Source organism: Cryptomeria japonica, chromosome 2, assembly GCF_030272615.1.
Source record: "Cryptomeria japonica chromosome 2, Sugi_1.0, whole genome shotgun sequence".
Taxonomy (NCBI): Eukaryota; Viridiplantae; Streptophyta; class Pinopsida; order Cupressales; family Cupressaceae; genus Cryptomeria; species Cryptomeria japonica.
The window spans coordinates 97,982,210-97,997,591 of record NC_081406.1 but is presented as its reverse complement, the minus strand read 5'-3'; the positions used below and the strand labels follow the sequence as shown (position 1 = coordinate 97,997,591).

The 15,382-nt window shown below is 36.1% G+C and overlaps 1 protein-coding gene across 2 annotated transcripts in view; it reads left to right on the top strand.

Moving 5' to 3' along the window:
• Positions 1-15,382, top strand: part of LOC131050791 (dual specificity protein phosphatase PHS1) — a 156,452-nt gene that overhangs the window by 106,824 nt on the left and 34,246 nt on the right. Inside the window, exon 4 of one of the 2 annotated variants that reach the window (XM_057985057.2) lies at positions 6,947-7,136. In XM_057985057.2, coding sequence (XP_057841040.1) covers positions 6,947-7,136 — 190 coding nt within the window. The remainder of the gene's footprint in view (positions 1-6,946; positions 7,137-15,382) is intronic. The other variant, XM_057985059.2, reaches the window with a different exon arrangement.

The window sequence follows — 15,382 nt, the reverse complement described above, 5'->3', positions numbered from 1 at the left end:
ACCTCTGGATTTGCTTGATCAAGTGGCTTAGTAGTCAAATGCCAAATATATTCTTTTAAGTGCTCTACTTCTCTCTTATGCTCATTCTTCTTTTCTGTCTCTTCATCTAGCTTTGCCTTCATGGAAGCCACTGAATTGTCTAAGTCCTCTTTTACTTGGGCTTTGTGCTTGGGCCTAAGTCAAAAGTGGTGATCTCATACTCATGAGGAGCAATGTCTCCCTTTGCTTTGTTCACCTTAGGCACAACTATTTGCACTGTACGGTTGCCTGCCTCATCACTCTGGATGGTGGAAAATTTCTTGGCTGGTTTTTTTACTGCAACCTTTTCTAGTTTGGCCAGGAAATCTACCATATCATCCTCCTCTGAACCCTCTATTACTGGTGTGTTTATTTTCAACCTCTCCTTAAGCCAATCAGGAATAGTGGGCTGCTCAATGCCTTCCATCTTCTGATTGCCTTCTTCAAATCCAATACCTCGAAGGGCGGAAATCATCCTTCTTGAAACTCTCCTTCTTCAACATCCATTTCATTTTCTGATTCTACAACCTTTGTGCCAGTGGGAGACAGTGGTTTTTCGTTTTGCTCGTGGACAGATTCTCCATTCTCCTCATGAATTGAAGAAGGAATGTCTATCTTTGCGAATGACTCATCAATAGTTAATATATATTTTTCATTCTTAGATGTGGCAGATCGAGAGGGTTCTATCTTTTGCTTCTTCTGAGCAGGCTCTTCATTTGCAACTGCTTTTCCCTTTCTTTTAGCACTAACACTTTGAGTTGCTTCTTCATTTGAGGAATATCCTTCTGCTGCTCCCATCAGAGTATATGTCAAAGTTATATTTTTCCTCTTCATCCTGTGACACTGCTGATCAACCCACCACCTAGTATACTACATAATTGTTCGCATCAAAGTGGTTAAATCTGCATGTCCTGGCTCTGACCACTTGATAGGAGGAAGGGGTGCATGCTTATCAAAGTCGGGCTGAGTATGTTCTTTGTTATCTTCCAACTGATCTGGCACGAGAAAAGGTTCGGTCATGCTGATGAAATTTATTGACAATCTGGAAAACAACCTTTTTTTGATATCAAATTCATTTGCAGCATTAGCCCAAAAATCTTCTGTCTACCCTGTGTTTGAATCTTCCTTCATTTGCTGATCTAATATTGTTATGAGGGTCATAATTTGCTCTAGGTCGATAGAACGTGAAAGAGTACCATTGCATCTCTAGCCTGGCACTCTTAGTTGCCTGCGCTGTTGGACAATATTCCTCCATATTTCCAATAAATAATGGAAATGTGATTGCTGCCTTCTGCCTTATTCTTTTGAAATTCTGATATGTCTCAAGTCTCCTGAGGACTTCAAGGAGAATCATCTGGCTGGTTGGGTAAATTGGAAGTTTATAAGGACGACCTTCAAAGCCTTGGACCCTTATGTATGTAAATTTTTAAAATTGGATAAACCAGGATCCATAACTGCTGATCAAACTTTTAGCGCCAGGAGACAATCTCTGGTGAGTTCCTCCTTGCAACGTCCTTGTAATGTACATCAAGAATGCATCACGTGCTCGATAGCTTTTCTCCTTAAGCTGCAATTGCGGGTAGCAATCATAGGACCGGAATTCATTCTCTCCATCGCCAAATATGCCTCTACAAATTAATCTAGAATATCTATAAGTTTCAGCTAGCAGATAGACTATGTAAGAACTCATGTAGAATGATTTTGTCTTCTCCAAATTTATCTCCTACTCATGAAGGTTATTTTTGATTATGGGAGACCAATTAAACATCCCGACTCCTAAGGTGATCTCGTCCATGTTGTAATACATCCATGTTTTGAATGGTGTAGCCTTAGGGCTGCCCATTAGCCTATTCAACAGCAGAATAATGTATCCATATTCTTCCTTGAAGTATGGGCGCAACAGGACCTTAGGCACTTTCCCTTGAGGCCTCTTCTTCTCCAACCATGATTTGTTTACATTAGCTACATAGAGCTTAGATTGAGCATCATACATCCTTCTAGTATCCTCTTTTGTTTTGTAGGTTGTCTTATTGTATTTTGGAATTCCAAATGTTTCCTGGATGGACAGCTCTGAAAGGTTTGCTAAAACCCTTCCATCGAGTGCAATGATTTCTCTTGACTGCGCATTGTAGTGTCAAGCACATTCAACCTTTAGCTTAGCACATTGCTTGGCGAGAGGAAATCCGACCGCTTGGACGATACCATTCCTCATCATCTGACAGGCTATGGGTGTTGGTAGGTGTCCATCAAGACCATACATTCTTTTCTTGAACTCTTCAAGGTCAACATGTCCAAGGTCAGTATCTCTGACATTCTTCCATTTAGACTTGATCTTGAATTCCATCTGCTTCCCTTTGTTGGCAAACTTCATTGATGCTTCTTGAATGGTGTTCCTTGCAAAACACATGAAAATTTATTTTCAGATTTTAATTCTGATTTCTAATCTTTTTTCTTAAAATTTCACTTTCAGACTTGATAAATGGTTAAGTTTTTGTGAAAAAGCAGATTGAAAGTGAGGGTTTGGCCAAGAAATTGATAAAATTGAGGAAAATAAGATAGAAAGAGAAGGAATTTTAGTCAGATTGAGTCTTTGAATCCTCTTTATGACTGAAATTTACCTCTGATTCTGAAAATCTATCTTAAAATCAGAGAAAATACTTAATTTCCTGACCTCCAACACAGAAGATTTTCACTTCTTGAAAATTTCTCTTGAAGATCAAAAATCCACAAACTTGAGGGAAAACTTCTTCTCAGTTGCTCTCTAAATTCTCAACTTGAATGATGAATTGTGAGAATGAACTGTTTGAGAATATATAGAGTTTAGGATTCTTAAACTTAGAAGTTTTATTTTGTTTTATTGTTTTTTTTAATTTTAATAATTTTTTATTGTTTTTTTTGTTTTAAGTCTTTCCAAAATGGAAAGTTTTATTTTCCCCTCAAAATTTCTTTCTCATCAAAGAATCTTCTAGAACTTTTTAGAAATCTTGGATTTTGAAAATTCTCCGAGTGTTGAAAATTATTTTTATGAAAATAATTTTAATTTTGGAAAATAATTAAAAATTCATTTCATGTGACAAATTTATTTTCCAAAATGCTGGTCTGATTTCATGTGAATTTGTTGATCAGAATTTTGTCCTCTTGGTATGGCAAATTAATTGTCTTCACGTTTGATGGATCAAATTCTATGTCTCAAGCTAGCTATCTTCACATATTCCATTTATGCCTAGATGAATCAATTTGTGTCAAGGGTTTAATCAATCTTGCAAGGGTTTGGACAATTTCTTCATGCCTTAGGGTTTGAGTTTTGGAACAAATTTAATTCAATATGCACCTTCTATGTCTTCATATCGATTTATGTTTGCTCTGTCATGTCATCTTGGCAAATTTCATGCTTTCCTTTGGCTTGGAACATTCTTTGACAATCATCTTTGGTGAATCTTCATACTTTATAGGCAAATTTCAATATGTCATCCTTTCAAACCCTAGGTAGGAGTTTAGCTAACTCATGCCACCTTTATTGACTGCAGATCGGAGTTTAGTAGGGTTTGGACAGTCATATGTCTTTTGGTCATGATGGGCATGTGTATTTGGATGTTATCTTATCATTGTGCTTGCTGTTCATGGTGAATTTCAGTGATGACCAGACAGTTTGCCTTGCTTTCTGCCATGTCTTTTGTCAAGGTTTACATCATACTTTGTGTGATGCTTTATTGCCCAACCTTAGGCGGTCTTGGATGAAAATGTTCCATGCTTTGTAAGATCAATTTTATTCTTGAATGCCTTCTTCTTTGCAGAGCTTATATGCCTTTGGACAGGTTTATATTTGCTTGGGAGATCATTTAGGAGACTGTCAAAACATGTGCAGATTTGAATAATCTCTCCTTTCCATGGTGAATTTTGGAGATTCAGTATATGACAAGAGGAAGATGCTCTATTGTCTTATCAGCAAACCTTTAATCTGCTGTCAATGGTGAATTTGGAGGATTTTTGTTGTCAAACTTCTCAAACCCTTGAAATACTTTGCCATGCAATTTTTGGATCAGTTTGTTGACATTGCTCTCTTCAATCTGTCTTCTTCTTTTTGCTTTGATCAATTCAAACCCTGCTTGGTAAATAATGAAATCTTTGTTGAAGCAACACCTCGTTTTATAGCTTCCCAAACGGTTTCTAGAAGCTTTGTGCTTTGTTCTTTCCTCGAGAAGTTCGAACTCTTTGCTTGGCAAATAAAGAATTAAAACCTTGTCTTATAGCTTCTTAGGTGGTTTCTAGAAGCTTTATTGTTTTATTTCATCCTTTAGAAATTCGAACTCTTTGCCTTATTCTTGAAGGGAGCCTTGGAAGCTTCTATCATATGCAATTTTTAGAAAGTTTTATCCTTCTTCTCTCATCCCTTTGCTTTCTTCTAGAATGTGATTTTGGGAAGGTTTTATTTGTTTGAATTACTTGCTTCTAGAAGGCGAACTTTAAAAGGAGTTTAGATGCCATGTCACATGTTTTATTGTTTTAATTGCCTTCAAACGCCAAATCATCAAAAGTGCCATGTCATCAACATATTATTGCCAACTTGGCAATTCTCAATCTTAGGCGAACTTTATTCATGTTATGCCAACTTCAATTTTGCCTAGGTGAGCTTGGATTTGATGGTTTCCTTCCATACTTACCAACTTGGAAGGCTTCCTTGGCTAGGTGGACTTGGCACTTACTTAGACATTATTTCTTAGACCTTGGCGGACTTTGCCAACCTTAGGACAAGGCGGACTTTGAGGCTCCTTTGACATGCCAAACTTCTTGCTTGTGGCACACACTTTATGCTTTCTTCTCCCTAGGCAGACTTTATTAACCCTTTGCCACTTGATCATGGGCGGACTTGAGAATGCATTAGCCAAGGCGGGCTTTAAGGTTCTTATGACATATATGCTTACGGTGGACTTTGGAGGTATCCTTCCATCTTTGCTCATGCCTTAGGTAGAGTTTAGCTTGCTTATGCCACACACCTAGTAGGGTGGACTTTTCATTCCATGTGCCAATGTAGGGCGGACTTGGAAGACATGACACCAACTTCATTTGCTTGACCAAAACCAAAGGTAGGAGTTTGCTTGACCCTCGCCATGAGTTAGGTAACTGGAGATAGGAGTTTAGCAAGTTTCGGACAACTTTGCTTCTTGCCTTGGGCGAACTTGAGAGTAGCTGGACATTCTTATTTATGTGCCATCTTCCATGCTTCCATCCTTGGCTTGAGGATGTCTTGCCATTAACCATGCCTTGGGCGGAATTTTTCCTGGATGCCAATTTGCTTCCAATTTCATCAGCCATGCTTCCATCTAGACCAGCCATGTTCATATTTAATCTTCTGGAACAAAATCCCAAGTTCTTGCTTTTTGCACTTGAAGACATGATTTTTCAATTCTGAGAACATGGGTACTGATCATATGACTTGAAGAGTGCTTTTTTGGAACAAAACCCTAATTAGGGTTTCCATCTTGCTTTTTTCCCTTAGAGACCATATTTTTCAAAATCTGAGAACATGGGTAGTAATAATTTGGCATAGGGATCAAAACCCTAATTCCAGAAAAAACAAAAATTTCGAACCCTTGCTTTTTATACTCAAGAGGCAAAATTTCTCGAATTTGAAGACATGGGCAAGACTAAAATAAACTTGAAGATAAAAAACCCTAATCTCAGAAGAAAGCGAAAAATTTCGAAGCCTTGCTTTTTATATTCAAAGACAAGACTTTCAAATTCCGACAAAATGGGTAGTAATGAAATCATTCAAGGAACAAAACCCATATGCCACTTTCAAAAAAGAAGAAAAAGCAAAAATTTCTAAAAATAGCAAGTTGTTTAGAAATGACCTAAAGCAATTGCGATCCTTGTCCTTCGGACCTTCTGAGCACTTTTGTAATGTCCCCATTTTTGGAGAGAAATTGATTAATTAGTTTAATTAGTTAAGTTGTCCAAAATTATTATTATTTTTCATGGATAGCTTAATTAATTATTTTAATTAATAATATTATGTTAATTATTTATAAAGTTATCAAATAAATTAAAAATTAAGAGATGACTTTATATTTAATTAATTTAATAAAGTACTGCTGTAAGCAGAGAAGCAACAAAGACTGACAAACAATGATAATGGTAACTTGATGTATAATCAATATAAAATGCCAGAGAACCGGAGACAATAAGTGGGCAGGAACACTGCAGAAAATAGTTCGATCACAAAAACATGCATCTACTGCTTTTAGATCCATTTTCAAATGGATGCTGTATTTGATTCCCATGCTTGTGCGAATTTTTGCAGATTAGCCTCCACTAGTCTTGAAGTCTGATATCTTCTACCTGTCTGGACCATGGTTGAAAGCCATTTGATGTTTGCTTATATGCAAGTAGATATTGCTGCCTATGTTCTCATGGTTGAAAAGAACTTTGAACAATAATTTTTTCTAGATGGAGCAAATCTCTGTACATAACTAAAACATCATAATAAGTCTTCAATTGCACCTTGGGCTTAGAAGAACTGGAAATGCTTCAGTTATCACAGGCTTGGTTAAAGGTTGAACCTAAATAGGTGCAGATTTGTGCAAAATATAATTGAAATGAGAAAGCGATTCTCTTGTGAGTTTGTACAAGGAGGGTCTGACATCTTAAATTGGTGTCTTGCTTGGTCATGACCAAACTAACAACCTTTATGTTACCTGTATGCCATGTTTGTTATTCTTATTGCAAGTCAAGGTCATCTTCTTAGTAGTTAGAAAGTAGATTGGGTTCTTTTGCTCTATTGCTTTTCTAACAGATCTTCATGACTCTTCCGAATTATGTATATGTATTTGCAGTAGAAAACTATGAAGTGTACAATGCTGAAACTAAACCTAGATTATGATTGCTATCTTGTTTGTATCTGATAAGAACTTTAATGCTTTCCTTTTAGTGGTGCAGTTGAACCCAAAGAGTGTGCTGACTTGACTTTGGAAACAACCCTATGGGAAAGACTTGGAAAAGCTGTTGCATTTGATATTGAGTCGAGCGAGTTTTTGTGGGATAAGCTTGTCTCATTACACCATACAGAGCATACAAGTAGCACCGAACATTCTGAGGATGAGATGAACAAACCCTTGGAGGTATAAACATTTTTTTTGTGGTAGATTAAGATGTACCATAAAGTTTAAAAATTGGCCCCATTTCTGTGAAATAAGAGACGACATATAAAGAAAGAAAGAAATTATGTTAATTTTCTTAGCAGTTGACTCAGCTGACAAAAGGGTTCTAAAGGAACTTTTAATTTCCGGTTGTTTGAATTTGTTTATTTATAAGAGGTTTTCCAAGGGTTTTTGTTGATTCTGAATTACTAAGTCTAATGTGTTGTAGCAGATACATACTCAAATAATGCAGAGCAACAAAGGAGAAGTGAGAGTATGTGATACATAGAAAGAAAATTATTGGAAACAAATAGGACCAGAAGTTTTATTAATATAATGGCTATGCACAATATTTAAAATTACTGAGAAAAGATGTGAAGTTATGACACTAATTTTGCATCACTCAGAAATGCATCTGCATACAATCATGTGTAGAAGAAAATGAAAAGACTTTTGTGGAAGCAGGAATGGTTCATCTTCCAACAGTCATTCAAAACTTGCTGCCTCCCTTGAGTTGACAAATTGAGTGAGGAATGTTGACAAAAGACAGTTAGAAATGGTCAACTTGTTGGGGATTCCTTTGATGTATCTAAAAAATGCTTCCATTTTCCGAATTATGATCATTTCTTTGGTTTTTGGTAGCTTGCTCATTACAGCTCCAATTTCATTCTTCTTAGTGATGTCAAACAATCTTCTAAACATAAAAAGACTGATTGCAAAACTCCTTAACATTTACCAAGAAATTACAAAAGAAATTTTAGACCTAGATTCAAACCCCCTTGAGTTCTGTCAATTGTGGTTTTATGTAATTTTGAAATTTAGCAAATCCTAGAAACTTTGTCACATGAAAGCCCTCTTGTTGTCATCTCATGATTTTAGCAAGATATTTTAGTGGGTTTGTGTCATGTGATGACTGCTGAGTTGTCATGCCAGTTGTGTCAGCTGCAGAATCAGTTTCAAGGTGAGTGCAAATTTATCAATATTTTAGAAACCAATGTTAAAAAGTAGAGTGAACTATTGTATCAAGAACATCAAACTAAATGTACAGATGTTGTCATATTCATGTATTAACCAACTTGGAATGAAATGGAGAAAGCATAAAACCAGCAAACCTTGAAATTACCATACAACACTGGATGCATGTGGAGAAACCCTTTTAGGAAAAAAAATCCACCATCAAAGAGAATGCAGATGCATGTACAACAAATTTCTCCCTTCAATTTGACATAATTTTGGGAGAATCTATGTACGTGTAAGATTGTCTTTGAAAAATACAACAAGAAATACTGAGAGGGGGGGGTAAGGGGGGAGCGGGTGAATCAGTATTTCAGTTTCTTAAAGAAATTTAAGTACAGGAGAGAGCAAAACATACAATCACAAAGATGAAACTTGTTTTTATCTCGTGGAAAACCCATTTGGGTAAAAAACCACGGCATACAAAAATTTCATTATCAAAGTGGGCACCGACCCTATTACAAATAGGAGGTCCAACTCCTTAAACAGCACCAACTCAATACAACAGTGACTTCAATCACTAAGAGAGCACCAACTCTATGAACACAATTTGACTGATTTGAGAGCAACAAAAACAAAGTACAAATCTTAATACAAATTCAACTTCAAGTATCACACCAAATGAGTGGTGTCATACTGCAGCATGCTCTCTGAACTGCAGATACATTTGTAGTGAATCATACAAAGTGTAAACCAAAAAACAACACTTCTTATCAACTTTAATCTCTCTCTTCTCTCCATGCTTCATACAGCATCATAAAAAGTTTTTCAGTAATCTCGATATGCAGCAACAACCAAAATCACTCTTCTAAGAAATAAAGATCGTTTAAGAAGAATAATAACAAAACATTTGTAGCTCCAGTTGCCAGATCTGCAAATCACAGCACTAGACAATCATAAACGGCTTTATGAACTCTACAGAGAAGAAAGAACAGTGGCAACTAACACCACTAAGGCACCCATCCAACTCGATAATCATATCACCCTAAACACATTCATATTTCTGTTGGAAACTTCAACATTCTAATGGAAGTCTATTAATTTTTTCATCAATATCATGCAAGTGTTCCTAACCCAAAACCATCAGCAACTTGCATATACTTAGCTCAGTCCTCAAAAACGTAAAAAACCAACTCTTAGGAGATGACAATATACACACATTTTTTAATTGAAAAGATCTCTTAACCAAGGAAAAATGCCAAACTCTTATTATGAAGAACATGACATTGCTCAGCTGAACTGTTCACTGCAGACATAACATGTGTTTAGCAGCTGCAAAAAGAAATTCTTCTCAGCACAAAAAACGTCAAGAAGAAGAGATAATGCAGCAAATCATTCATACCAAAAAACGATTCTGCCATAATAATGCTACGAAACTCCCATAATACCAAAAAACAATTCTCCAGCGAATAAGCAAACACCAGACAAAATGGCATTATAGTTCAGAGCACTGCACCTGAAAACACTCTGTAAATGCCAGAGCTGTTATTCAGAATATTCAGAATTTAAGATTGGCAGTATGTAAGACAGCCTCAGATCAGTTACAAAAAGATGCCACGGCATCAAACAGTCCCACAGGCATACACGCACACCAGCTGTCACATATTTAACTTAACATGAAACCCACACAGCTGACTCGTCCAGATTCAAATGCCACCGAACAAACAAGGTACTTGTTTGCTGAAGAAGTATAACACGTGGCCTGAACTGAAGTTTCACTTGAAACTGAGAATCAAACACAGCTGACACCAAACAATTTACACGCTAAAGCTGACCATCAAAACACACTCCTTTTAACATGAATGACAAAACAAATCCAACAGTCTTTAACCTGTTACAATGCCACTATTTTGAGGCTCCAATGTGTAGAATAAATGGAAACAGGAAACCATAAATGGTTTACTAAACAAGGGGCAAATACCATGGGCCCAAAAACTAGATTCCCATATCCTCCATGAAAAAATCCAACTCCCATAATCAATTGGTCAACCTCTTGGAATAGAATGTAACTCCTAGTACACCACTTATGTGTTATAAATCTTGTCATAATAGTCAGATTCCCTTATTAAGGCCACTTTCCCAATCTTGGGTGCCCCATAGGGCAACTTAATGTCTTGTCATAGCCCATTATGAGAAAAATTCTTCATAACTCCTGTTTGACTCCTTTTGTAACTAGCTATTAATGACATTACAAATAGATGGAGGAGTGTAATGTGCCATTTTATAATTTTTAAGATTTTGGAAATTATATGATTTTTTTGAAACAACTTGAAACAAGCACAAAAAATCACTACTGAAAGCAACTGCTGAAGTTTAAAAAAATTAAAACCCTAGCTGGAGATGAATGCTAACTGTATGTTTATTTGAATTTCATGAATTGAAAGCATACAGGTGGTTGTTTTCCTAGATTACATCTATCTACCAAATATTAGTAAATATATACAGAATTAATTTAAGTTCAGATCAGCTAATTTATTTAACGAATGATTTAGGAAACTCTGAATAAAGACGACCTAAATTCAGGGCAGAATAAACTATAACAATAACAGTATTAATAGAAAACCCCTAAGCAATATATATTTCATAAACCAGCCAGCAATTTGTTTATTTGTGTGTGAATTGAATAGTTAATTCAGGCCACAGCAAACCAAGGCAATTTGTTTATTTGTGTGTGAATTGAATGTTATTCAACCTATGAAATGAATCGCAACAGTAATAAACTAGGCACCAGCAATTATCAATGTAATGAGATTGTAGATTTAGATCAGCAAAGAATATAAATTCTGAATTTATAGAGAACCCAGTGATTCAATAAAATAATTTCAAACCCTTATTCTGGACAATACCAGATAGAAAATTATGAATTAATTATAAAATCAGAGCAGATTGCTGAGAACTTTAATTATCTACAATTTGAAGTAGCACGAGTAAAGGGCAGATTGCACCAGTGTTAATGAGGTGTAGTAATAAGTGAGACCCGTCACTAATAACAATATTTTGCAGGTGTGACACTGAATTACAATAAACAATTTGTCCAGTTGATGAAGACTAATTATTTTCTTGTAGTAATAACAAGTATCTTGCAGATGTGGCACTGAATTACAATTCACCTAGTTGATGAAGACTAAACATTTGCTCAAATTGCATCCAACATGAATGAGGAATTAAAGGGTTTTGTCATCAATCCACTCAAAAAATCAGAGGGTATCCATCCTCTAGATTATGTCGTCAAAAGGTTTCATCTTGGAGAGCTGGAATTTGAATATAATGATACATAATGGATGCCAAAGGAGGGGGGTAGTTTTTGCCTTTAAAGGCATTATAATTTGGACCTTCAAATTATCTTTACCTCCAAAGATAAAATAAAGAAAAACTACTTTTTAATAATTAATACAAAAGCCAGAGAGGTCTCTTAAATGACAGCTTAATAAAGTATCACTAAGTTGCTCACATATAGCAATAATTGGACCCAAAAAGTGGTCAAGGCTGTAAACTTTGAGGAGACTGAAATATCCCTTTATTTTTTAATTTTTTTCCATTTTAAAACACAAGAATTTGCACCGTTAATGTTAGCATAAGAAAATCCAGCAAACTCAACCACTTGCTCAGCGGGACTATTAGGTAGCAACTTGGAAAAACATACTGAAAATGAAAGGGAATACAACTTGGCGGTGTAACCAGCCACTTCCACTTCTCAGCGGGCAATACAAAAACTAAACGCAATCACTTATTCAGCGGGAGTGCTAATATCAAATGCTGGAAAGTAATGAAATAAGAAATTGGTGGTGAAACAGCCACTTCCACTTGTTCAGTGGGTAACAAGATTAGCTTCAAAATCTGAAAATTCAGGAATGCTGTTTAGTACTACTAAATCAGCGAATTACAATAAGGATAACATTGAAGCATAATGAAAAAACACCGCTACTATGATTCAAGAAGTTAGAGAAACAAATCCAAACTCAATGCTGATAAATTATGATGAGAAATAGGAGTTTAGAACAGTGATACCCAATCTGATATGCAACAGCTGCAAACTTATTTTTTCAACCAGCAACCCAAGAAAGCTTCAAATGATCACATCTCCTTTGATTCTTCTCCGAAATAGCTCAAACTGAAAGCAAAGACACCATAAAGGCTAGGCATCCAACCACCATCGATTCCCAGGTCCCAACCAGCAACTAGGGAGATGACACAAATCCCAATGCAGCCCAGGCAAGATGGTACGACCAACTAAAAGGTATGATCAGCAGCAAAAGTCAATGTCCTCATCAAAAATCATGAAACCTTGGGCATAGGAGTGCCTAGATCTCTGGGAAAGAATGAGCCAGTACCCACAAAAATTAGACCAAAGCTCTAGACAGTATGAGTATAAATTTGAATCAGCAACTAGGGTTTTTACACTCCAAAAACAAACACCACTCACACACCAACTAGAAAACATCAAATCCACTCAAAACTGAAATCTCCATTGGAATACCGTGGCAACTTCTGGATGAAGCTGCACCACAATCAGCTAGGAGTTATCTTTCAAAATCGAAATTGGAAGAAGCTAGGAGACACACAACCCCAAAGCAAGAGTCTCTAAGAATATTTCAGCAACATTTCATTATCAAATAATAACATACCCAAATGAGCCTCTCAAACTTGCTTTAATAGCTTTTCTCAAGGAATTGACCCTCTTCTCCAAGCAATGTGGGATTAAAAGTTTACTTTATTTTATATCCCTTTTCATGTGCACCAATAACAATAAAATTTATTAATAATTCCCAACTTGGATGACCACATGGGAACATCTTTTAAGAATAGCTTAAGTCATTGAGACTAGGTGTGGGGGTCAAAAAGCAACTTGAAATTATAAAATCACTTAACTCTTCCAAAAACGAACTCCAAGAAACTTGAATAAACCACCCCTCAAATTGGATTGTCAGAAATAGAAACCAAGTGCTGCATCATAGTACTAAAAATAACATATTGCTAAAATAGTGACTTCAAACATCTTTTAAGCACAATCTGGGTAGCTGTCGTAACTTACTAAAAATAGTAATTTCAAAAATCTCCTCTGATGAAAATGCATGTCACACCATTCCGAAACTCGTTGAAAACCCAGAAAGACCTAGAGAGCAAATTGCCAAACTTTTGTGAACACCCCTCTAAAATCCACCTTGAAGATGGAAACCCTAATTTAGTTTCTGATTAGCCTACAGGTTTCCAAAATAGGCTAAAGATCCATCTAATAGTCTAGAGTTGAGGAGGTAACAGTCTAGAGTTGAGGAGGGGATATTACAAAGACATGACAAGGAGAATAAAATACTAATAAATAATTGTTCCCACACAATAGGAGCATCCACTATCACCCTCTCCATTTTCTTTTGAGTACAAACATTATTTATCATCTATGAATAAATCAAAGACTTTAGGATTGCAAGGTGAGTGCAACCTATAGTCCTAACAAACAAATCTAGTTGCAAGACAAAAAATTACATTTGTGGCTTCAAGTGCCCCTAGCTAATGGGATCAAACATCTTTTGCAAGTGGTACCTAAAATTATAAACAATTGGTTTGAGGTCCTTATCTAGCTTGAGCACTTGAAGAAGGAAACCACAACTTATCAGTATTCTATCCTTAAACATGTAGAAGAGTGAGGCTCATGGGTACAAAATCCCCCCTTTTGTTGAACGGTGTAAGTTTATTGTAAATACTAGGCCCACCTTTCTTTATATGTTTTCTATTCTTAAGACTTTGACTTTGTTTGGAGAGGTTTTAAGGGAAGTACCCTCTTTAGTCCTAATATTATCCATAGTGCTCTCCTCAACATTTGAGATTCTTCCATGTACGCTAGTAGATCTTGTATTGGCTCTATTGCAATGATGGATGGTGATGTCGTTGGTTTTTCTTGTACTTTAAAGAGGTGTGGTTGTGCTAATTTCCAATTTTGATCTTCATTAGCTCATTGTTTCCTCAAGTGGTCTTGCCCTCGTGTCTATTTGTACTTGACTTAGATCACATGGTTTTGTTCTACTTTCTTTGCTTTACCATGTATTCATGTTTACATTATTTAATTGTTAGTTACCTTATTAGATCTTAATGTTCTTTTTATCCTAATACCTTTTTGTTGTAGCTGAATATCCAATCATAGATGTGAAAACAAGAATAAAACATAATAACTTCATAATTGGTGCTTCGTGTTTTAGGGTTTAGGGTGAATTTGAAGAGCACATGGTTATACTGAGAGGGGGGGGGGGGGTTGTGAATTAGTATAACAACAATTTTCACCAATTTTAACTTTTTCAGCTTCAATCACAAGTATATAACTTATCTCATTATCACATTCATTGCATACCAATATTAATATGTAATCTATCTGATGTGAACACAAGTAGAACACAAGATATATACGTGGAAACCTTTGCGGGTGAAAACCACGACAAAATAATGTTTTTATATAAATCTTCTATTACAATATTCGTAGGCACCAATCTACTAGAGGCACCAACCCCTAACTTTGTTTGTGAGCACCAACCCACTGGAAGCACCAACTCCCAAATCTGATTTTGTGAGCACCTACCCACTGGAAGCACCAACTCCCACTTCTGAAATTTGTGAGCACCAACCCACTGGAAGCACCAACTCCCAATTCAGATTTTGTGAGCGCCTACCCACCGGAAGCACCAACTCCCAATTCAGATTTTGTGAGCGCCTACCCACCGGAAGCACCAACTCCCAATTCAGAATCTGGAAGCACCAACTCCCAATTTTAACTTCACATAAATCTGATTTTCCACCTTGACAATGTTGCTATAACAACGGATGATGGACAATTTGATCTTCTCAAATCTGCATATATTCCTTCGTCACATGCATATACTCATCTTCATAAATCTGCAACTATTCCTTTCACAACTGTATCTTCTTTCATTCACAAATCTGCTGTAAAGCCTTTCTTATATCTGCTATAAATTCTTCCTTAAATCTGCGTCATATCCTTCTCTATATCTGTATAATATCCTCCTTTATATCTGTATAAATACCTCTTTAATATCTGTGTATGCTCCTCTTTTCTGTCAGCTCAGCATATATATCTGAATTATATATTTCTTTATTACTTATCACTTGTATTCTTTTATTTCACTCACTCTCACGTCTCACATCACATTTTTCACATTCTACACATACCCACAATTCTCATTTCTCAATTCTGAAAGATTCTTCCATAT